Source organism: Oncorhynchus keta, chromosome 22 (assembly GCF_023373465.1).
Source record: "Oncorhynchus keta strain PuntledgeMale-10-30-2019 chromosome 22, Oket_V2, whole genome shotgun sequence".
In the NCBI taxonomy this organism is placed as follows: Eukaryota; Metazoa; Chordata; class Actinopteri; order Salmoniformes; family Salmonidae; genus Oncorhynchus; species Oncorhynchus keta.
This window is the reverse complement of record NC_068442.1, coordinates 9,918,439-9,942,911: the sequence shown is the minus strand read 5'-3', so window position 1 is coordinate 9,942,911 and position 24,473 is coordinate 9,918,439. Positions and strand designations below refer to the sequence as shown.

The following is a 24,473-nucleotide window of genomic DNA, read 5'->3' as shown; positions in this document are numbered from 1 at the left end:
GTTTCTTCCTAGGTTTTGGCCTTTCTAGGGAGTTTTTCCTAGCCACCGTGCTTCTACACCTCCATTGCTTGCTGTTTGGGGTTTTAGGCTGGGTTTCTGTACAGCACTCTGAGATATCAGCTGTTGTATGAAGGGCTATATAAATACATTTGATTTGAATTGATAAGACACTAACAGCTTACAGACATTAGGCAATTAAGGTCACAGTTATGAAAATCTAGTATACTAAAGAAGCCTTTCTACTGACTCTGAAAAACACCAAAAGAAAGATGCCCAGGGTCGCTCATCTGTGTGAACGTGCCTTAGGCATGCTGCAAAGAGGCATGAGGACTGCAGATGTGGCCAGTGCAATACATTGCAATGTCCATACTGTGAGACGCCTAAGACAGGGAGACAGGACGGACAGCTGATCGTCCTCTCAGTGGCAGACCATGTGTAATAACACCTGCACAGGATCGGTACATCCAAACATCACATCTGCAGGACGGGTACAGGATGGCAACAACAACTGCCCAAGTTACACCAGGAACGCACATTCCCTCCATCAGTCCTCAGATTGTCCGCAATAGGCTGAGGGAGGCTGGACTGAGGGCTTGTAGGCCTGTTGTAAGGCAGGTCCTTACCAGACATCACCGGCAACAATGTTGCCTATGGCCACAAACCCACCGTCGCTGGACAAGACAGGACTGGCAAAAAGTGCTCTTCACTGACGAGTCGCGGTTTTGTCTCACCAGGGGTGATGGTCGGATTCGCGTTGTCTTACAAGGTGATGGTCGGATTCGCGGCCTGTTCTCTGGAGCGGGATCAATTTGGAGGTGGAGGGTCCGACATTGTTTGGGGTGGTGTGTCACAACATCATCGGACTGAGCTTGTTGCCGTTGCAGGCAATCTCAATGCTTTGCGTTACAGGGAAGACATCCTCCATCCTTATGTGGTATACTTCCTGCAGGCTCATCCTGACATGACCTTCCAGCATGACAATGCAACCAGACATACTGCTTGTTCTGTGCCTGGTTTTCTGCAAGACAGGAATGTCAGTGTTTTGCCATGGCCAGCGAAGAGCCAGGATCTCAATCCCATTGAGCACGTCCGGGACCTGTTGGATCGGAGGGTGAGGGCTAGGGCCATTTCCCATTGAGCACGTCCGGGATCTTGCAGGTGCCTTGGTGAAAGAGTGGGGTAACATCTCACAGCAAGAACTGGCAAATCTGGTGCAGTCCATGAGGAGGAGATGCACTGCAGTACTTAATGCAGCTGGTGGCCACACCAGATACTGACTGTTACATTTGATTTTGACCCCCCCTTTTTTCAGGGACACATTATTCCATTTCTGTTTGTCATATGTCTGTGAAACTTGTTCAGTTTATGTCTCAGTTGTTGAATCTTATGTTCATACAAATATTTACACATGTTAAGTTTGCTGAAACTAAACGCAGTTGACGGTGAGAGGACGTTGCTTTTTTTTCTGAGTTTATGTACTTTATATATATTTATATATTATATATACAGTATATATGTAGTATATGTGTTTTTCACTGTAACCGCCAACCACGGGAAGACCCAGGAGCCCTCTCTCAATGAGCGTATACAGCCAGCTGCTGCCATTCTGCTAATCATCAGATGAGGGGAGGAGAGGAGGTAGGGGGCTGATATGGGTCACTGGGGGGCTGCCTTGATTGGGTAATTTATTCACTTAAAATATATATAAAAAACTTTATAGTAAATACATGACACTGGTCAGTTGTGTGAGTCAGGAGCTTGACCCAAGCCCATATGGTGCCTAAGTAACAAAAATAGTAAATGAACAATTACGTAATTTTTAAAATTATTATAATTTATGCTGGGCGGAGGGGTAGGAAAAAAATAAAAAACGAAGCTCCAGGGCCTATTATTTCACAGTCCGGTCCTGCACACTGTGTAAGGAACGCCCCGAATTGCAGTGTTCTCAGGTTTCAGGCCTTTTGGGCGGGTTTTAACTTGGCATTCATTCGTATAGTTGAGCTAGAACCTGGGAAGCCAGCCGTCACGTTTCCTGTGCTCACAGTCTGCAGAAATAGAGTAATTGGGGAGCTGTAGCTACTCTTGTATCCGGGAGATACCTCTGTTTTAACGCAAGAAAACTCAGCCTCATCCAAATTTCAGGTATATCCGTCTTTCACATGCTATTTTCTCTGGTTGCATTATATTTAGCGCTAAATGTTCAAAGATGACTGGGAATGGCTATCGTTCTTTAACGACGTGCGACAGCATGCCGCGGAAGAGATGCGCAAAAGGGAGGGGTAGCTGGCTAACGTTAGCTAGCCAGTTAGCTAAATTATTTCCAGAAAGTGTTGTAGGTTTGTGTTAAGACTCATTGAGGTCAATCCTTTTCAGAAAGTGTTTGCATTTTCTTGTTTTGGTAGTGCTGTTTTTGCTGTCAGTCATTAGCTAACTAATGGGAATTGCTCACCACCACACCAAAGAAGTTGACATACTAGCTAACGGTTAGTTAGTTATTTAGCTGGCTGGTTGGCTAGTTAGTGTTCTTGCTGTGTGGGGTGACACGGCCACAAGTCACTGCCAGTGTCTTCTTGAGCAAGTTTCGCTAATTGACTTGTGGGCTGTGGTGTTCAAGCTTAGAATCATTATCACTTTGTAAGACAATAGCTTTCTTTCTAAATTCACATGGCGTGACACAGGATTTAATTTAGCCATAATTTAAGCCACAAGTAAGTTGTCTGACTTTAATCGAGGTCACAAGATCTCCAACCTTTTTCCATTTATGCCATTTGACATATTCCTTTAACTCATTGACGTGAGTGTTAGCCAAAATGATAGCCACAATGATAGCCACCCCACCCCTTCTCTAATATTTGGACAGGTATAGCTGCTGGTCTATACTAGGCCAACATCACCTGCTCTGATTTTGAATCACTGCTGAGGTGGCCTTGTCAACAGCGTTCTCTGATCTTTGCAGAGGGGGTCTTACCTCATACGTTACCTTTTGCGATTTGTTGTTTTCACATCTCTCAAAATATTTACTACAGCATTCAAGTGCCAACTCCAGGGACATGCATGTGTTTTAATCAGTTATTCCAACAGGAGATGTGGTATCTAGGATCACTTGCTTTTACAGCAGTAGAGACTTGATCAATGTGAATGCACTGTGTAGTTTACAGTGCTGTACGGTGAGACCCAAGTGATGTTAGGTTGTGTGTTATTCTTGGCTGGTGATCGTTTTCCTAGGTTGGCCAAAGAGGATGCCAATCTTGGTCCCCCAAGGAGGACTGCAGAGTGGAAGCTGGATCTACAGGTGTAAAGGCTGTCTTGGTCAGTTGTCCCAAGTGAAATAGAACACTCTCCAGGGGTCTAAAACATTTTAATGATTCTGTAGCAGCAGCACTCTGTCTCAGTGTTTTTAGTGAAGCGCCAGAGTCTCCTTTGCACCGCTCTCATACCCACCTGATAAGCAAGATTACCTTTTACCTCCATTCCTCCAAAAATGGGTATCAGGTTTTTCCATGGTGGTGCTTTAGTGAATACAGTTGTTGCACACCAGTCACCAGGGATTTCTTGATGGCTTTTTCTGTCCTTACTCTACAGTTGAAGTTTCTCTTTGTGACACCTGTTATCAAGTAGTTTATTTGGTTTATAATAAGCACACACATACAGTAGGCCTATATATATAATGTGAGGGAAGATGGCACTGCATGCCACAACTGCCTTGCCGCTTGGGCAGAGACACTGTCTCTGTTTGACAAGCTCACAGCTGTCACAGACTTGACACAGGCTGTTATTTACTGCATATAACCAATCTGCTCTGCCACATTGACCTGAGAGAACCTATCCTGCACGTAAAAATGGCACTCTGATCAGTGCTGTACAGTACCCGTATGCATGTAAACGTTTTCATCATACTATTATATTAATCTAACTATCCACAATAATCACATTGTGTGCATGTAACCATACTTACTCACTGTTGGTCAGAGGTGTTTTAGTGTGAGGTTTGAGTGTTACTTGTTTAATGATCTTGGTGGGTGATATCTGTTTTGAATAAGATATAACAACTTCTGTGTCAATCATTAACCAGTTATCTGTCTGAATAGCGTGATGTATCAACAGTAGCATGCCGTCCACCCGGCCACTATCACTCACAGAGATAAGACTAGTAAACATTTTTTAAAAATGGGCGTATTTAAACTCTTGAGTTTTAAAGATGCACTATGTAACTTTTCGGGCGACCTGACCAAATTCACGTATGTATGCGATTTCTATGCTTTCTGTTCTGAAGTTTAGGTTTTGCGTGTCTTCCTTTTGGTTTTGTACACATGCTTCAAACAACTGAATATACAATATTTTTGGTTATGGAAAATATATTTCTCAGCAGTTTCGACAATACAATGATTCTCTACACAATGACAGCTTGTTTTGTCACATAAACTGAATGTAGGCAAACTACTAGAATTTTAGCAACCAGGAAATGGCAGTGCGATTTCCGCATAGTGCATCTTTAAGTCAGGCTCATATCTGGTTAACCGGATATTAGTGATGCAATTTGATGTTGTGTAGAGAAGATTTCAATTGACTTTACTGGAACTTTGCCAGGAGTGCTCAACTCTGTTCTCTAGACCTTTCAGTAGATTGTGTGAATGAGAAGCAACTTTCATGAGAAAATAAAGTTTTAACCGTAAACCAGGTGTTATAGTAAAACACGTAGATTCTGGTCTTCATTTTGAGTTTTTCTTTTGGGGTAAAGTGATATATTTTGGTATTTTTAGTAGTAAATCTAGCTGTTTGTTCAACTTTACCATTGAAATCCCGATGTAGACTACAGGCACTTTGAGAAGTTGCCTCTACGTCATCTCAAGGGAGGGGTTCAGTATGAAATACACTCCCTTCTAGATGTGCTGGGTGGCACCAACTCAAGGCTTACTATAAACGCAGGTGACAGCGCACCTTATTTGGCAAAGCTCTTGCTGAGTAGTGTGCAAATATATTTAGCATGATGCTTCCTTGACTAGACTACTGACGGTACACAAAATTCAAAAGGCATTAAGGCACCTTTGAGCATATGACCAAATTAAATGTTTTTGCTTAGTTTCATACACCTGTGCTTTTTTAAGAAGGAAAAAAATACATTTAGGCAATGAGGATTGTACGTTTTTATATTTGTAGCTACATTCATAGCAAGAAATAAATGACCATGGTGTTCATGTCAACTCATTGTATTGTTTCCCCATCTGCTATGACTGATTGGTGGCGTAGTCTGCTAAAACAGTTGGCTCAATGGTTGTGAGATCTGCATGTGGGATTAGGAATCTTTATTTGCCTTACAATATTCATCCCATGCCCACACTTCTAATTCTGAAAAGTGAGAGTGGTCGCCCTGGTAGTAGTTGTAGGTTTTTATACAGTACCCAAGACTACTGTGTAAATACTGCAGTAAGGGTTGGGTTAAATTGAGCCCCTATAATTATCATTATTGCACTTTTTCCCCCTCCAACACCGCAATAAATGTGATTTAATTTGTATTTTTATTTTATTGTGCTCCATGGGGGATTCAAATTGACATCGCAATTGGCAATAATGTCAGGAACTCGGGCGTCTTACTACTTTGAGCAAATGGTGCAGACATATTTGCTCGCCATGCACAATTCTATTAGAGTGTATGCTTTAGTGAGAAAGTGTTGATCAGGTACAACAATGTTTACCCACCCCCAAAATGAATTCTTGTGAGCAACCCCCCCACAATGTTTTTTGAAGGGGTTAGGCAAAGGCTGATATTGGAGTTGAGAGTTAACCTTTAAGTAAAGATCTTGAGCCCGTCGCTCATCTTAATGCCAGTGTGGATTAGACTGGATAAGAGTTACTTACAACGGTGGCGAGGCTGAGTAAGATACAGGAACCAACATACTGTATGTGATATGGGTGCATTTTGTAGATAGAGTAGTTTTTGTCTCTTAACTGGGGTTGGTGTTACTGGTGAAATTCTGTCCCACTAGTCGGTAGGTACTACAATAACAATGCTAACTATGATGTAAATCTTCCATAGGTTGAGGAGGGTTGGAGCACACCTGACAAAATGGTGACCATTCCGGAATACTATGAGGGGAAGAATGTGCTTATCACGGGGGCGACAGGCTTCATGGGAAAGGTCCTGCTGGAGAAGCTGCTGCGGTCTTGCCCTGGAATCAAAGCCGCGTATGTTCTGGTCCGGCACAAAGCAGGGCACGCTCCCCAGGCCCGCATCGCTGACATGATTAACTGCAAGGTGAGCAGAGCTGGAGAAGGATAAAGGTCTAATGGGGCAAGCCAAAAGGGGATGTCTGTGGGGTGATGGATCATACCTTCTTGACCGTTTGTTACTGGAGATCTGAAACCCAACAATGCAGTAACACTAAAAATAAGTTGGAAGAAAAATTTATGAGAACAACACGATAAAGTAAATAAGCATATTATATACAGGGTCAGTTCCAGGACCATATTTACAATGTGCTGGGATACTGGAGTGGTAGTTGGATATGTATAGGGGTAAGGTATGTGAGTGGGTATGTTTGTGTAGTCAGTGTAAATGTATGTGCATATTATGTTCGTGAGCAAATAACGGAGTGTGTGTATTGACGTGTCCGTGTGTAGTGTGAGTGCAAAGAATAAAACATAAAGGTCAACTCAATCCATGCAGCCATTTTGTTAGCTATTTATCAGTCTTATGGAAGGGGAATAGAAGACTTGATGCACCGGTACCGCGCGGAAGCGGAGAGAACAGTCTTAAGTTGTGGGTGGTTGACGTCTTAAACGATTTTCTGGGCCTTCCCTGTACCCCGCCTGGATGGCAGGTAGCTTGACCCCCTGTGACGTAGTCTTAACTAAAGGGATTGCTTTCTTGGAGTGCTTTCAAACCAAAACACATCACTCTACCAACTGCTGTCATTAAAAAAACTTTGAGTATGTTAATTTTGATCCTCTTATTGGCAGTGAAAGTAGCATGATTTGAGTATTACATTTTTTTGCCAACTGTTGCAGCTGTTTGTATTTCAGCTTTTTGACAGGGTACGAGATGAGCAGCCAGACTTTGCTGAAAAGATAGTGGCTGTTAACAGTGACCTCACCCTGCCAGAGCTGGACCTGAGCACAGAGGACCAGGAAACTCTTGCTGACTGCATCAACATAGTCTTCCACTGTGCTGCAACCATCCGATTCAACGAGCCTCTCAAGTGAGCCATTGTTTCTCTCCTAATGCTACTCTCCAGAGCTTTGCTGGACAATTCTGCAAGCTCAGATTTTTCTACAGGGAGATCTTGTCACTTGCTTCACCTGCAGAGAAATGACTCGTTTCCTTTTAGTACTTAAAGTGTAGGTTATCATTCTATAAGTATTTCTAACCCTTGTGTACCTGCCCATTGGTTTTTAATATTTGTCATGTTTTATGTGACATTTTACTTCCTTCTCAGAGATGCTATGCAGCTGAATGTTCTAGCCACCCAGAAGATGGTGGCTCTGGCCCACAGAATGAAGCACTTGGAGGTGTTTCTTCACGTGTCCACAGCCTATGCCAACTGTGACCGGACGCTCATTGAGGAAGTGGTTTATCCACCTCCTGTTGACTACAAGAAGCTCATCGACAGCCTGGAGTGAGTCCAAGAAATGTGACTTGTTTTTCATAACCCTTCCCATTGCGGACTTGTTACCTTGAAGTTATTTGCAGATTGGTAGAAACGGAAGCCATTTATATTATTTTAATTTTACCTTTATTTCACTAGGCAAGTCATTTAAGAACAAATTCTCATTTTCAATGACTGTATTACGATGAATGTGAGTAATACTATATACCAAGAGATTATAGAAATTTACAGATAGGCATGTTTGACTAATGCAAAAGCTTGGAATTTCTCAAGGGTTCCTCAATGCCGCTTCATGGACTGAAACTTCGTACCAACACAGGGAGCGTCTCTGATTTGAAACTTAATGCAGTTTGGTTACTGATTGAATGGCACTCATTTGTAAACTATTTAATAAGGACATTTGCTTTACTCAAAATGTTAGGTGGGACTTCTGACTTCTCTTGAAGGTGGCCCAATATGTAACCCATGGATGAAACGGTCACCAGTTGTGTAAAAGTTATTGTTCTGTAATGTTTCCACCCTTAAGTATTATGAAAGCCATGTCAGATTCTCTTCAGAGATTTATGTGGGTGGGGCAGTTTTAAGGAAAGTTAATCTCTGAAGTATGTGTTTGGTCATTGGCAGAAAATTTCAATATAACTGACCTTTTGTGTGGATCTTCCAGGTTTTTTTTCTTCTACAAAGCAAAGTAGATAAAAAAAAAAAGGGTTTGCTGTCATTATTAGGATTTAAAAAAATAAAAAAAAATCAGTGTAAAATGAACTTTAAATGACTAAATCCAGATATAAAGTATGTAGAAAAGATAATGGACTGATATATATAAAAAAAAAAATTGTCTTTGATAACTAAAAATCACCAAAATAAAAGCTAGGCAGTCAGGGAGAAACTAAAATTCAAAATATGCATTCGGGAGAATATGTGTCATGAAATAGGACCTCTGTTGATTTAGTGATGTTTGAGTCACTCATAGCATAAGCCATGGCAAAATGTGTGGAACTGAAGGAAATTGCTTTAAAACAGCAACGTTTTATCACTGGCCAACAGGAGGGCCTCTAAAATTGTTCTTCAGTGACTGTACCATTGGCCACTCCCATGGCCACACCCACCATCTAAGCTCAATTTTTATCCCGAAAAAACCCTGAATTGATTGTGTTTTCATGTTGGTTAGATGGATGGATGAGAAACTGGTCTCAGCGATGACCCCAGGGCTGATTGGAAAAAGGCCCAACACGTACACCTACACCAAGGCCATGGCTGAGTACCTGGTCCAGCAGGAGTGTGGAAACCTCAACGTGGCCATCATCAGGCCCTCTATAGTAGGGGCCAGTTGGAAAGAGCCCTTCCCAGTGAGTGTTCTCATGTACTGAGCAGGCTGTCTTTTAAACGGTATCTACTGTAACTGACCGTAGTAATTTAACTCTGTATACTGGTCATAACATGTTTTCACTTTTCTTAGGGCTGGATTGATAATTTCAATGGACCTAGTGGAATATTCATTGCAGTAAGTAATGGAGAAAAAAAAGTGTGCCGAGTTCTCTTCTCTTATGTAAAATGATCAGAGATCGGACCGCGATCATGACCACGTCAACATTGTGGCTACTCATTATAACCTGAGAAAGCACTTTCAGATGACCTAGTAATGAACTGGATACTTCTCTGCCTGATATAGGCAGGAAAGGGGATCCTGCGCACCATGAGAGCATCCAACAACGCAGTGGCTGACCTGGTGCCTGTGGATGTGGTCATCAATACCACACTGGCTGCCGCCTGGTACTCTGGCTCCCAGAGACACACCAGGTCAGTCGCACACACACACACACACACACACTGGAGCTGGATGAATGATATGATTATGAAATGCAAATATTCCTTCCAGTTTCTATTTTGTCCCTTTTTTTTGTCCACAGGCCTAAGAGCATATTGGTGTACAATTGCACGACAGGTGGCATCAACCCGTTCCACTGGGGTGAAGTTGGTATGAACCGCTTTCCTTATCTTACACCCGGAGGATATTTGTTGTCAGATGGTCTAACAAAGCAGAATGATAAATTATGATTATCAGTTTTGCTTCTGAGGGCACACCCACTCTTATAACTAGTGAGGTGTGAGCAGGTTTTGGTTTACTCACACACTCTTTGAGGTATTAAACTCCCTGGATTAGTGTTTACTGTACATATTCTAGGTAAGCCCTCATTGTAAATTAGTTTTCTTAACTGACTTGCCTAGTTACATTTAAAAATGAATACATCTGAATGCTAGCCATCTGAGAAAGATCAACATTGTGCCAGGTTTAAAGGAAATGGGTGAAACTATATAACATGACTCATGCGTGAATGAAAGTGTATCAGTCATAAATCCAGTATTTGTTTAGTGGACTAAAGATGGATGGTATTTTCATAGTGCCATTTTGTATAGTTCCCTTTTGCGTTTGTTGTAGTAAATGTCAAATATATTTTCGATATTTGCTACTCATTTACCGTAGATTGTGATGCTGCTTAAATATTTCAGGTGAAATCACTTTTGTTTTTTTGTAACATTGCTTTTCTACATTCATTAGGCTTACTTTGAAGTCTAGATTTGTGGTGTTACGTAATCTCCCCAGACTCCTGCAATAACTTGTACGGTTAAATAATAATAATGGTTCAAAAGCACTTCAAAGATATATTGTCTAAACTGAAGATCTGGCTTTGTTGCTGCTTTGTTGTATGCTTGCCGCTTAGCTTTTTCTCTCTACTTTGGAGAAATGAGTTGTGCCAACAATTCACCCTGTTGAACCTTTTCTCCTAGAGTACCATGTAATATCCACTTTCAAGAGGAACCCCCTCGAGCAGGCCTTCAGACGGCCCAATGTAAATCTCACAACCAATCACCTTATCAATCAGTACTGGATCGCTGTAAGCCACAAGGCACCAGCCTTCCTTTATGATCTCTGCCTCAGGATGACAGGAAGAGAGCCCAGGTAAATGACGCCCCGCTCGGTCACACCCATCTCCCTCCACCCCCACCCCCCCGCGTTCTCGCTCAGTGTAGCCCAATGTTCACTGTACCTGTGACGTGATGCTTCTGTCCGGTGTCATGGGGTTAAGGGTGCATAAGCCACCCATATACCATTAGGGCTGGGTTCTGCACTCTTACCCCTCTCGGTGTTACCTCGACCATGTCCTGGCATTGAATATCCTTGTTAAAGGGCTCCTCCCTCCTGTGATGTCATATTCTCTCTGCAGAGTACTGTATAAACATGACCTTCAAGACCAACCCCTTAGAGCAGGCTTTCAGGCGCCCCAATGTTAACCTGCGGTCCAACCCCTTTACCAATCAGTACTGGACCACAGTGAGTCACACTCTACCTGCCCTGCTGTATGACGTGTATCTCAGGGCCACGGGTCAGAAGCCCCGGTAAGGTCTACTACAGTGCCCGTGCCCTCTCAACCCCCTCTCCCCTCCACCACTGGGTGCTGGTTGTGTGGCATGGTGGGTGGGGAGGAAGCAACGCCTGGCTGTTTACTCGGCTGGCTGCTGACAGGCTTCTGTGTCGTCATGACAAGCATGGGTTCCTGTCCAAAGCATGCTGCAATAATGTTTGAGTTATTTTATTTTGTCGCCCTTTTTGTTTGACCTTTCTGCCTGTTACTGCATTTGTACTTTTTTGATGCAGTTGGAACTATTTGGCTTTGGAAGTCATTTTTAAAAATTATTGTGGAATTACCTCCCTTTTTTATTTGTCGCCATTTTTCGTTTTCCTGAGCCATGCCGTTAAGTCCGGTGTTTTTCCAAATTAGGGGTTGTGTGAGACTCTGAAATAAAAAAGATTTGTGCTTGGTTCGTAGAACCTGAGCTTACTGACCGCTAGATGCGGTTGTAATAAACAGAGCGGTTCTATTTTCTCCTTACAAATCTGCGTCTCTCTTGAAAGATTTAAGCTACAAAATAATGACCCCATCACTGAAAGATAAGACTCCCGGAACACGTATGTGTCTTCTGTTACCCTCCAATAAAGTCGTGCATTACTCATTAGAAGAGTGGACAAGGCACGAAGTCAGACTGGGGGGGAGGGCATTAATGTTCTTTTCAACACAGATTATCATACAAAATTATTGCCTAATTTATCTTCTGAACTTCCCGATGCATTTCAGTCCCTTCAAACCATACTTTAAAAAATACTGTCAGACCGGTTTTGAAATAACTGTAATAGCCCCAATAAATAAAATACATTTTAAAAAGTTAACATTAGCCTTTGATTACATCACACTTTCTTTTTTTTTACATGGTGGGGTTGCAGATAGAAAAAAAAATATACAATCAAAATTGGGTCACAGGCCAGAAATTTTGGGAACCCTAGCATTAAGTCTTCTGAAGTGACCTGGGGTTGATCGCTCCTCATTCTTGTTCTTTACTCTTCAATAATCTCTCCAAATGAGAGGAACCAGTGAACTAGTTGTCCTTTATTAATTGGCCCATCAACACTTCTATTCCTGGTGGTCCTATTCCTGGGCTTCATGAAGCAGAATGGAAAGCACTGGAAGAAATTGATACGCTCAGAAGCCAATGGCATATTGAATTAAAATGGATCAGTGAGTTGAGTGGGCCTACTCATAAACCCCACCTTTTTATGCGTTTCATTATGCATCCAGACCACGGTTCAGTCTAAATCAAGTTTTTGTTACCTGATAGACAGTATTGATCCTCAAAAGTTTACTGTAAAGCAGAAACATTTCAGCAATAATAAAGTTCTGGTAACACATCTCAATTAGTAAAAATGTAACATTTTTGGTTGTCTGAAATGCATTTGGATTAGTATTCAACACTTTCTATGGGTGAAGTGAATAGATGGGTGTCTCACCCACTGAAAAACGAATACCTTTTTAATGTTTGACTTTCTAAATGGTCCACCGTGCATGTTTTGTCACCTTCCTCTTGGAACACAATGTATCATGGAGGGGGAATCTGAGCTCTGATTACAAGCATGGTTGCTTTTGATGCAATTTGGCATGGCTATTAATCCTCAAACCAGTTGGTCATGAAACTTTCAACTACAATTAGTACATGTTTTCCTAATGACAATGTAATTGGTGCAAGTTTTAAAACCTTAAGCTACTGGCAGTCAGACATGCTCAGATGCCCTCAAAGATTGGACAAGCCCTCCCATTTACATTGTGTTCAACATGCAGTACATTCGGTAAGTATTCAGACCCCTTGATTGTTACGTTACAGCCTTATTCTATAATGGATAAAAAAAATTAAAAAAATGTATCTTCGGTCTCCACACTACCCCCTAATGACAAAGCAAAATCAAGTTTAGAAAATGTTGCTAATGTCTAAAAAAAACATAGCCGATCAGATTTACATAAGCATTCAGTACTCTGAAGCCCCTTTGACGGCGGTTACAACTTCGAGCTTTCTTGGGAATCAATCACATTTATTTATAAAGCCCATACATCAGCTAATGTCACAAAATGCTATACAGAAACTCTGCCTAAAACCTCAAACTGCAAGTAATGCAGGTGTAGAAGCACGGTAGGACTCTACTAGCTTGGCACGTCTGTATTTGGAGAGTTTCTCCCATTATTCTCTACAGAGCCTCTCAAGCTCTGTCAGGGTGGATGGGGAGCATCGCTGCACAGCTATTTTCAGGTCTCTCCAGAGATGTTCGATCAGGTTCAAGTCCAGGCTCTGTCCTTGAGAGGCCCAACCATTCAGAGACTTGTCCTGAAGCCATTCCTGCATTGCTTAGGGTTATTGTCTGTTGGAAGGTGAACCTTTGCCCCAGTCTGAGGTCCTTAGCGCTCCGGAGCGCTTTCATCAAGGATTTCTCTGTACTTTGGTCTGTTCATCTTTCCCTCGATCCTGACAAGTCTCCCAGTCCTTGCCACTGAAAAACATCCCCACAGCATGATGGTGCCGCCACCATGCTTCACCTTAGGAATGGTGCCAGGTTTCCTCCAGACCTGACGCTTGGCATTCAGGGCAAAGAGTTCAATCTTGGTTTCATCAGACCAGAGAATCTTGTTTGAGTCCTTTAGGTGTCTTTTGGATTGACTTCCGTCTGGCCACTGTCATAAAGACCTGATTGGTGGAGTTTGCGATGATACTTGAAATTGGGCTCAGGTGCATCCTGTTTCCATTGATCATCCTTGAGATGTTTCTACAACTTCATTGGAGTCTACTTGCAGAGATGGGCGAACCTTCCAGAAGGACAACCCATCTCCACAGAGGAACTCTGGAGCTCTGTCAGTGACCATCGGGTTCTTGGTCACCTCCCTGACCAAGGTCCTTCTCCCACAATTGCTCAGTTTGTCCGGGCGGACAGCTCTAGGAAGTATCTTGGTGGTGCCAAACTTCAATTTTTTAAAAGAATGAATGGAGGCCACTGTGTTCTTGGGGACCTTCAATGCTGCAGAGTTATTGGTACCCTTTCCCAGATCTGTGCTTCGACACAATCCTGTCTCGGAGCTCTACAGACAATTCCTTCAACCTAATGGCTTGGTTTTTGCTCTGACATGCACTGTCAACTGTGGGACCTTGTATAGACAGGTGTGCCTTTTTTCAAATCATGTCCAATCAATTGAATTTACCACAGGTGGACTCCCAATGAAGTTGTAGAAACATCTCAAGGATGATCAATGGAAACAGGATGCACCTGAGCTCAATTTTGAGTCTCATAGCAAAGGATCTGAATATTTATGCAATAAGGTATTTCTGTGTTATATTTTGTATACATTTGACAAATGTATAAAATATTATTTTCACTTTGGCCTTATGGGGTGGTGTTGTATAGATTGAGGATCAAAAATGTATTTTATTAAAGGCTTGTAACAAAATGAGGAAAATGTCCACGATCTGAATAGTTTCTGAATGCGCTGTATGTGTCAACCTAACAATACTCAACCCAATGGAGACTGGTATGAGTTAGTGTAAATGAGCTTATAATGCTCGTGTGCTTACTCTTACCGGTGTTCTATTTTTCTATTCTAGATTGTGCTGGATTTATACAGTTCTTTATTTTAAAGCTGTGAAGTGTGCAAGCTGTGAAGTGTTTCATCTATAGCGTTGACATACCCTAATCTTTACTTTGGTAATGAATTGGCTTAGAGGGCACTTTTACCCCGTACAAAAATTCTCATCTGTTGTTCCATTTTGTCTGCTTAACAGACCTCAATCCCCCTGGTCTGTCCCTCTCCACGTCATAATCCGAATCCAGTTGGCTGGGGTTACTTTCCAGCAGTTGGATATTAAAGCTCAGTGCCCTTAACGGTAAAAGACGGCACTGTGCTGTCAGCTCTGTGCCATCTCTCCTTCTACCTCCTTAATACCTGTCTCTTCCCTGTTGCCATGGCGACCACCACTCCACGGCAGGATGATGAAGACCATCACACGGCTGCACAAGGCCATGATGGTGCTGGAGTACTTCACCAGTCACTCGTGGGTGTGGAACACGGACAACGTCACCATGCTGATGAATCAGATGGGCACTGATGACAAGAGGGTACGCTTTACGCCCACCCGCCAGTAGCTGGCGCACACACACTTGTAGGATGCACACACATACTTGTAGGACCCACACATACATACATGGGTAGGACACACACACACTTGTAGTGTGGCAGACACAGAAATGCTATTGAACGAATGGAGTATGTTTGCATTTGTAGGATGAGCACAATTGAATAATTCAGCTTGGTTTTAAATGGACTCATTGTGTTGGATAGTCAGGGCCTGGCTGAAATGTACAGTGGATGTACACTCAGTGGACAGTTTGTTAGGTACACCAATCCGTTCACAACAATGTTTGAGTCACTTGACCGCGGCTTTCTACTATATAAAGCAGGAAGACCGGTATCGAGGCATTTTGTTACCGTTAGAATGGGACAAAATGAGGGAGCTAGGTGACTGAGCGTGGTATGGTCCAGTATCACAGAAACAAGTGTCTAGAGTTTACTGAGAATGGTGCCTGTGTCTGACCCTGTACTGGATGGGTGTACCTAATAAACTGTTCACCGAGTGTGTTGGTCCAAGTTGTACTTTTTGTGTCAAATCTTCCTTGGTTCAACAAAACTTGCTCAATGTCCATCCTTACAGTATGAATCCCCTTTATTTGTTTGTCCAGATGTTCAACTTTGACGTGCGACAACTCAACTGGGCAGAGTACATGGAGAACTACTGCATGGGTACAAAGAAGTATGTCCTGAACGAGGCTGAGTCAGGTCTGCCAGCCGCACGCAAACACCTCAACAAGTAAGAGTAATGTCTCTACCTGCACATGTTACGTAACACAACTATCCTCTTATTGACAATTCCCAAGTCATCTTGAATATTTAATTGTAATGGCATTGACTTAATGTTATTTTTCATTCTTTGATGCACATGCTTTTGTTGCCGAGGGTTAGCTGTTTGTTCACCAGCCCGCAAAGACCAGCACTTTACATGTTGCATTTGTTTTTGTTCAGTATAGATACATGCAGGTTTTCTTATGTCATCTGTTGCCTGTGAAGACTAAATGAACCCTTGCTCACCAGGATGTCATAAATTCTAGAATGAATGCTTCAATCTAGTTGACATTGGTCAAGTTTTCTGTCATCTCTGCTTCTTTCACGGAACAAAGACTTGGACCGGGGAGAAAAGGCAATTACTATAAATATTTTCTGTGCAAAATGTTCAAATGACATCAGTTTGACCAGTTGTGAGGAAATGGAAAGCTGTGAAACTGACTCAACGTGTTTCTGATAAGATTTTAGTTAGACTTGGATGTGTATTTTCTTTTGCAGGAGTTGAGAGGTTATAGACCTACTGTCAGTATCCATTTTACCCATCTGAATACAGGATACAGTTCCCTTGACATGCCATAGGCCTATTTTAAGTCGCGGTCTAGTTACTGTGGAATTTGTATATCGCCTCTCAATCATCACACTGCCTTCATCCTCTTTTACGACTTCACCAAATCTTTCCCAAACATTACTTTTCTAGTGCCCTTTCTCCTTATTTTCAACTTTCCATTTTGCAGCTTTTCTCTTTCTGTGTTAAACATTGTACTTTTTTCCTCAGTGGATCGACGTTAACGTTTTCTGCCCATTCCCAAAAGCGTTTGGCGACTTAATCGCCAAAGAATAAAAGCAAAACCTCGATGTAGCCTATAGATTTAAAAATGGTGCTATAATTGTACATTTATGGATTATGTTTTGGGGGTATGTTTTTCTCTTTATTCAACCCGACCGCCAAACACCTGCCCTTCAGCCACGGAATATTTCATGACCCTAAAACAATGCATTACTAGCACATATATCTTTCTGCTTTTCTGGATCACCAGCAAAATATTTCCCTGGTATCCTCTGTTCTTCTAAAAGTGCTTGTTGCTCACAATATTCAACGGGTAAAGTTCTACTTAAATGTCCTATTCCTTCCGTGAATGCCTGTTCACATGCAAGCTACCCAGGACATGTCATTGTATTTCTTCAGTTACCTCATTCATAATAAAAATAAAACATTTTGTGGGTTTTTTCAGGTTGAGGAACATCCGCTATACGTTCAACACGGTCCTGGTCGTGTTCATCTGGCGAGTGTTCATCGCACGGTCCCAGATGGGCAGGAACATCTGGTACTTTGTCGTCAGCCTCTGTTTCAAGTTCCTGTCCTACTTCCGAGCGTCCAGCACCATGAAATACTGAGGCCACGTGGCGTGTTCACCCTGAACCTATCCACCCTCTCTCCCTCCTGCCCGGCCCGCCTGCGGACAGCTATGCATTGGACAATGCTCTTCAAACCCTGGGACTATTTTCAGTCACATCAAAGGGAGCCTTCAGGATTTTGTCTACTTTATCTACTTCCCTAGAGTCAGATGAGCTTGTGGATATCATTTTTTTAATGTCTCTGCGTGCAGTTTGAAGGAAGTTGATAACTAGTGTTGACTGGAAGGTTAGTAACTGCTAGCAACGTGAGTAGATGCCATACACTTTGTCATTGCGCTAACGCTAGTTAGGGTTGGCTGGTGAAACTACCGCTTACTTCCTTCATCCTGGATGCAGAGACTTATACATTTGTATCCATGAGTTCATCTGACTCTGGGGAAGTAGATAAAGGGCTTCATTGCCAAAAAATCCCAAAGTATCCCTTTAAAGGTCTGACATACCATTCATCCTACTGTATGTGATGTGTCCCCTTCCCTCTGCAGTGTGTTCCCTGGTGTGGGAGGTAGTACGGCATTCAACTGTGATGTAGTAAGCATGAATCCAACCAGACCCCAGGTCCTGTGATGCTCCCCTTGCACAGTGATGGTCAGACAGAATTGTCATCGATTTTTCTCGGTTGGTTGTCATGGTCATTGAGCTCTGCTTTGCTGACTGCCCCAGGGTGGTCAGGCGTTGGCTTTGACTAACGGTTTAGATTTTCTTGCTTGAATAGGGATGAAGGCACCCATGTGCTCTATGCTTGCTGGTGGCAATGACTAATTCCCAATGACATGATCAAGCACAAGTTAGATGGTAATGAGATGGCATTTTTTTTACTGTGCCTAAAAGGTTTTGATGATCTTGCATCAGCTGACCTTGCAGAGCTCGCTTTTTAATTTAAATTTTTCTCCCTATGTTGCATTTAAGCCATTTCTGACTGGACTGTCTGCTTATGATTTCTGACCCAAATACCTCATCTCATGTAGCTCAGAACAGGCAACTGCTCAGAGGACTTGATGCTGGGGTCGTCTGCTGTTCTTTACATTGGTTTTACTGAGAACAGCTTTTAGGCAAAGCTGTGCTGATCTATTTAAGTCTTTCCCCATGTTGCACAATGTCATGGGCATTTTACTGCCTGGAATTCAAGCTTTGATTACGGCTTTGCGTCACGTTTTGCCTGTTCTAGTTTGGGATACTCCATGCATGGGAGAGAACTCTCCTCTTCCAACCCTAAACTCCTTTTATCTTTGTCTTGTTATAACTCTCAAAGGTGGTCTTTATCCAATGTTTGCCTGGGTAGGTTGTGCACATGGGACATTTTTAAATGTTTGTACCTCTCCCTTTTTAAAAAATGTTTTCTTGTACATATTGTCTAAGATGTCAGACTGACAGCGCACTTTGTGGTTGTACATTGTATGTGTCCATTTGCCATATAGTTACTTATACCTACAAAACTCTATTTAGGTCGACTTCAAATCTGACTTACAAAGTATTTTTATGCTATTAAAATGTTTCATGGCTTTTTATTTACTAAAGAAAAAAGCTTGAGGAAACTAATTCAACTGAACCTACTTCAGCTGCTGTATACCATTTTACATCAGTGATTTATTGCATCATGTTGGAAACTGTTGTCAGTTCTTTTTAAGTGTACAATGTTTCTGAATGTAGTAGTTAACACATCTTGACTCATTGCACAGCTCACTAAAAAGCTACCTATGATTCCTGAATCCAAATTAAGTTAATACTGTAGTGGCTTGTATTTGAATATCGATGAACAAGTTGTCATGTCCATTGTAATAACTGTTTTGAGCAGCACATGTTGAATGGTATCCTTGCTTTTGTCGTCCCCTTTTCCTTGTGGTGTTGGATTTGAAGAATTTAGTGTGTAAACAGTTGTTTATTTCTGTTATGTGGCTTTGCTATTCGTACTGTAGTATTGTTACACTTGTGAAGCAATGGAACAGCAAATTCGGGGTTTATGAACTTGCCGTGCCAGTGGTGAAGTAAGAGAGTGGAGCAGACCCTCTACTACTTCATATTGTTCAGAATCCATGTTACTGGGTCATTCTAATGGTCTTTATATTGCACATCTCTAACATTTACATTCGTTCTGGTTTTACAGCATATCACAATGCCCATCTGGACTGACATGATTTAACATATTCCTCTTGCCTTTTGTCTGCTTGCCAAATCTTTGTATTTTGTTCTTTTCCCTCTTATTTTACAATGTAGTCTTGCAGAAAGAACTGTCCTATAAACCAATTTGTTTGCCATGACCCTCACTGAAGTCTCCCGAGGATGCGCTCTACAGTTTGAGGGGTTTAAAGTAATTGCCACTGTAAATGTAAAAATAATAATCAATGGGTGCCTTGTTTGTAAACCAAAAAGAAGGAATAAACTGTTAAATCCTCTGTGCGGGAAGTTTTGTTCTTGAAGCTCAGTATTTTATGTTGTTGGGTTGAAAAATAACTCTCCATTAACATGGCTTTGATCGTACAAGATTTCTCACTCCAATGATCACTCCTTGGTAGAGAAGAGCTGGTAATACTGCTTGAGCATTCCAGTAATTCCTTCGGTTTAAGTACCAGGTACAATCAGCAGGGATGGGCAACTTTGATGGGGTGGGGGCCACATCAAAATCTGAACTTATCATGAGGAGCCACAGTGACTCGCGGTTCTTCTTACCCACACGTGCAGTCAGCCGGCCCTAAGTGAAATTTGGTTTTCTTCCCCTTCAACATCGGAGAGAAATGTTAATTCTACTCATTTCTTGCGATTCTACACATTTTGCCATGGGGTGTAGAGAAAATGTTGCAGTTTTAAAGTAAGTTTGCCTCAATTCTACACCTTGTGCGATGGGGTGTGGCGAGAAATGCAAATTTACAGCTTTTTATTTTTTTTAAAAACGTTTTTCTGTACAGCACTTTGAGATATTTGCCTATATAAATAAATTTGATTTGATTTGATTTTGCCATGGGGGTCAGGAGTTGCTCATCCCTGAGCTAGAGAGGTAATAAAGCTTCGCTTTATATAGACATCTGACTAGAATCTTTTCATGCTTAACAGATCTCCCTCACCACTTAGCATACCAGACATTTTGTCATGTTTCTCTGATTCTGTTCAGATTTAAGTTAACACTGCCAGCCAGGATTTGGTCCCCTAATATCAGGTTCACCAGGACTTCTAACTGGAGTCTTCTGGCTCTGCCAATTCCTTGGTTTACCGTTGTCGCCAAGAAATATGACCCAAGAGATTCCGCTATGATATCATTGCACAGGGGAGGTTTTGTTTTATGTGCAAAAGAGTTGACTAGAACAGAGTCAATTATTTACTATACTTAGCTACAGAAGCTGACTGAATTAAATACCTGCCCTAGAGGTATATGTCATTTAGTGACTTACATACTTAATTTTCTTATGGTTGGACTTGAACACATGACCCTGGCATTGCTAACACCACGCTTTTACCACCTGAGCCACCAATAAGGCTGCCAATGTATTTAAGGTATTGATAGAATTTTCCACCAGGGGATAGAAGTTCAAAATCAATATTGCATTTGAACTTCAATTCTTTGTATTGAGGCAAATGGTGTATTTCTTTGCGTGATCATGGCATCAGAATATGTTGTGTTTTATGATTGGCCATTTAGCCTTTCCTAACATAGTCTGCTTCAACTAAACTGTTGTCTTCTGTTTGTGGAGAAGACCCTTACTGTTTTGAACTACATGTGGCATCTTTTCCACTTCTATACATTTGCCTTGACAATGAATTGTGTGAAGTAAAGTAAATTGAAACAATGGAAAGAAAGCATACCCAAATGCGCTTCTGCCCAACTTGAAACGAAATCAGGTGCTCAACGGAGGGACCCAAATCCCCAAAACATTCCTTACCTCAGGACACTTCAAAAAGTGCACTCTGTTTCTGCATAAATCATTGGATGTTTATTGACAGGACATGAACAGGCTTACAATTAGAAACGTAAGCCTGTTCATGTCCCGCCAAAAAATATCGGTGTTCCTTTCTCTTTATTTCCTGCGATAGTCACCTGTTGAAATGACCTGGGGTAGGGAACGTTTTTTAAATTGAGACAATGTTGCCAACCTCTCCTAAAGAATGAATTCATCCTAATGACCTCTAAATCTCTTCTTTTACCCAAGAAAAGGCTGACATGAATGCAGTGGTGCTGACTTTGAGCCATAGAACGACAACAGGAAAGAAAGAATGGATCCCTATTGTAGGATGCTTTCAGATATTCACTCTTCACCCATTCTCAAAACCCATGATGGTCAAAATGCTCCGGAGCTTCTCAGCAATCTTCTGCCAGAGGCAGTTTCTAGAATCAGAATAATAGAATTAGAAACACCGGGCTAGTTGCCACCAAGTCACTTGTGAGATTTGTGACAATTGTGAGATAAGAAGTGTAATGACGGTTGTGCATGAATTCATGCTATTTATCCAAATCAAGATGCATAAGGTAGATGGTAACCTGGCAACCATGGTCCGGTATGAGTCACTACTGAGTGTGCCCATTGGGAGTCAGACCCCTCGGAAGGGGAAACAGGATCCACCGTCTCAGGGGCTTAAGACAGTGGGATGCCCTCATACTTCGATGCAAGACACACATACACTTTCAGCACAGATATCCCTGTTGAGCACACTAGGAAACATACAGGAGTAGCTTAGCTGACAGTAGGTCACAATACTTGTTCAGAGCAGATACATTTGTGTTCAAACTGGGTTCATCTGAATGTAGTCTGTATAAAGCATAGGACATTCTGACATTACTTTCCCAGAGGTTGCTTGTCCTACTGACTGATGTTATCATTGAAGTCTGATTTGCCCTGACTATCAAGCATACTACTCCACTGCCCCTGCTAAGTAAACCCCCATAGAGAGTCTGTCACATTAGATTTAACTGAATGTAGCATCATGTGACAGTCTTTGTTTGTGTAAAAGGTATATCACTGTTTTCTACGGAAGATCACGCTAATTTGAACTGTATTGTTTGAATGCCATGGTTCCTCAACTGTACCAGTTCCCTGATGGTCAAGCAAGTCCCATGTGTTCTTGTGTTTTGGTATGCATGAAATGTTATGACTGAAAGGGTGTTGAACCAATTTAAAAGCTTCTAGAGCAGGGTCGGCAACAGGCGCCCCGTGGGCCTAAAATCATCAGGAATTCAAAAACAATTAAAACATTTAAATTTAGGTAATCTGTTCCCAAGAGACTTGATCCTATTTCAATTTAATCAAGGTATGAAATTATTGTTATTTTCAAGTACAATCTCTGTTTGGGTTCATTTGCAGTGTACACATTATTATGATTGTTTACCTGCCCCCCGACCATTCCCTCTGAGAAAAATTGGCCTGTCAGATGGTCCAGCACCATCACCAGACAATTGCTTTCATTTTTGGTGTAATTCTCATTTCTGGAAAAGCTTAAAATAAAGGTACAAATGTAGGTCATGTGACATGATATCCCAAAACACAGAGCCCTAGTCATAATCCTTGAGTCTATTGACGCACCCATGCGTCAATCTAAGTAACATAATAAAATAATCCCCGTCAAAATCTGTTTAGCGGATAAGAGCCACCATAAATCCTCTATTCCCTCAACATCAGAATATTAATTCAGTGTGCAGAAATGGCAAAGGAGTTCAGGAAATCAAATTAACTGCCTATTTCCTGTTCCATGACTCGCAAATGTAGCTTCAAATGTCATCGTGACCATCATGAAGGCGTGTCTTGTAGAACAAACATGCCTTTGACATGTAGAATAAGGAGGAATCATGTCGGCTCTGTATCAGGGCAAAATTTGCCTGAATTTCATGAATGCTCTTACTGTTTCAATAGCCTATATATTAATTTGATTAAAATCAGCCTTTAAACTCTCAATATCTCAGTTTTCTTGTTGTCTCTACTCCTTGTGTGTCTGCAGCTCCTTCTAAAGATTGGATCTAAGGTTTCTCAGCATTGTCCAGGATGATTTATGGTTGTCTTGGTTGATTTTTATGGGGTACTCATGCCTGTGTTATACTGGTAAAGCCTGCCCTTGATATAAGACACTGACATATATAAGACACTGACCAGTTTCAATTCAGGTTCAGTTTACAAAGAAGGAAAAAGCATGGCCAATTTTTCTTCTTTGTCTCCCACTGTATCATATGAATGGCAGTTCACTGGTGATAGTTGTTGTCATGCTCTGAGGGGAAGTCACCCTGAGCGCTATTGTCTGAGGCAGTATGCGAGTGAAGACCGCTGCGATTCTACTCTGTCTGTTACTTTCTCCAAACGGGCATTTCAGATCTCTCTGGTGAGTTATGAAATGTATACCAGTAATAGGTAGCAGGGTATACAGATTCAAAGAAACATTGATTGGATTGTGGACGTTTAACTTGAATGTCCAACTATCGTCAGTGTATTTTTTTGTTGAACAAGCCCTGTCTTTTTTCCACCTACAGGTCTAAAGTGTGGACTTCCACAGGTCCGGAACCACCTTGACTGTTATTTGAGAATTGTTGGAGGCAAGAAATAGAATAACCACCCCTGGTTGGCAAGTGACTTCCTTTTACTGTACATGTGACACCTTCCTTTTGAGAAATATGGCTATAAGGATACAGTGCATTTGGAAAATATTCAGACCCCTTGACTTTTTTCACATTTTGTTACATTATAGCCTTATTCTAAAAAATGTTTTTTTTAAATTGTTCCCCTCATCTACACACATTACCCCATAATAACAAAAAACTGAAATATCACATTTACATAAGTATTCAGACCCTTTACTCGGTACTTTGTTGAAGCACCTTTGGCCGCAATTACAGCTGTGAGTCTTCTTGGGTATGACTCTACAAGCTTGGCACACCTGTATTTGGGGAGTTTCTCCCATTCCTTTCTGCAGATTCCCTCAAGCTTTGTCAGGTTGGATGGGGACTGTCGCCGCACAGCTATTTTCAGGTCTCTCCAGAGATGTTCGATTTGGTTCAAGTCCGGACTCTGGCAGGGCCACTCAACAACATTCAGAGACTTAACCCGAAGAAACTCCTGCGTTGCTTGGCTGTGTGCTTAGGGTCATTGTCCTGTTGGAAGGTGAACCTTCACCACAGTTTGAGGTCCTGGGCACTCTGAAGTAGGTTTTCATCAAGGATCTCTCTGTACTTTGCTCTGTTCATCTTTCCCTCAATCATGACAAGTCTCCCAGCCCCTGCTGC

At 41.9% G+C, this 24,473-nt stretch overlaps 1 protein-coding gene across 4 annotated transcripts; it reads left to right on the top strand.

Moving 5' to 3' along the window:
* The first annotated feature begins 1,895 nt into the window (after positions 1 to 1,895).
* LOC118401017 (fatty acyl-CoA reductase 1-like) lies at positions 1,896 to 19,674 on the top strand. 4 transcript variants are annotated; one of them, XM_035798134.2, is made up of 12 exons: positions 1,896 to 2,142; positions 6,035 to 6,253; positions 7,021 to 7,196; positions 7,434 to 7,613; positions 8,773 to 8,950; positions 9,061 to 9,105; positions 9,274 to 9,401; positions 9,512 to 9,579; positions 10,829 to 11,000; positions 14,958 to 15,087; positions 15,709 to 15,836; positions 17,101 to 19,674. In XM_035798134.2, the coding sequence occupies exons 2-12, from the start codon at positions 6,065 to 6,067 to the stop codon at positions 17,261 to 17,263; spliced, it is 1,557 nt and encodes a 518-aa protein (XP_035654027.1). In that variant the 5' UTR covers positions 1,896 to 2,142; positions 6,035 to 6,064; the 3' UTR covers positions 17,264 to 19,674. The 4 variants fall into 4 exon arrangements, with proteins under 4 accessions (XP_035654027.1, XP_035654026.1, XP_035654030.1 ...); XM_035798133.2 differs by lacking the exon at positions 10,829 to 11,000 and adding an exon at positions 10,392 to 10,563 and having other exon boundaries at positions 1,898 to 2,142; XM_035798137.2 differs by lacking the exons at positions 1,896 to 2,142; positions 10,829 to 11,000 and adding exons at positions 3,290 to 3,309; positions 10,392 to 10,563.
* Positions 19,675 to 24,473: the final 4,799 nt, after the last annotated feature.

Excerpts from the sequence above, each read along its gene's own strand:
- LOC118401017 (XM_035798134.2), top strand. The coding sequence starts at position 6,065 with ATGGTGACCATTCCGGAATACTATGAGGGGAAGAATGTGCTTATCACG. Across the intron at positions 15,088-15,708 it reads TGGGCACTGATGACAAGAGG|ATGTTCAACTTTGACGTGCG; the intron begins GTACGCTTTACG and ends TTGTTTGTCCAG. Across the intron at positions 15,837-17,100 it reads GCACGCAAACACCTCAACAA|GTTGAGGAACATCCGCTATA; the intron begins GTAAGAGTAATG and ends GGGTTTTTTCAG.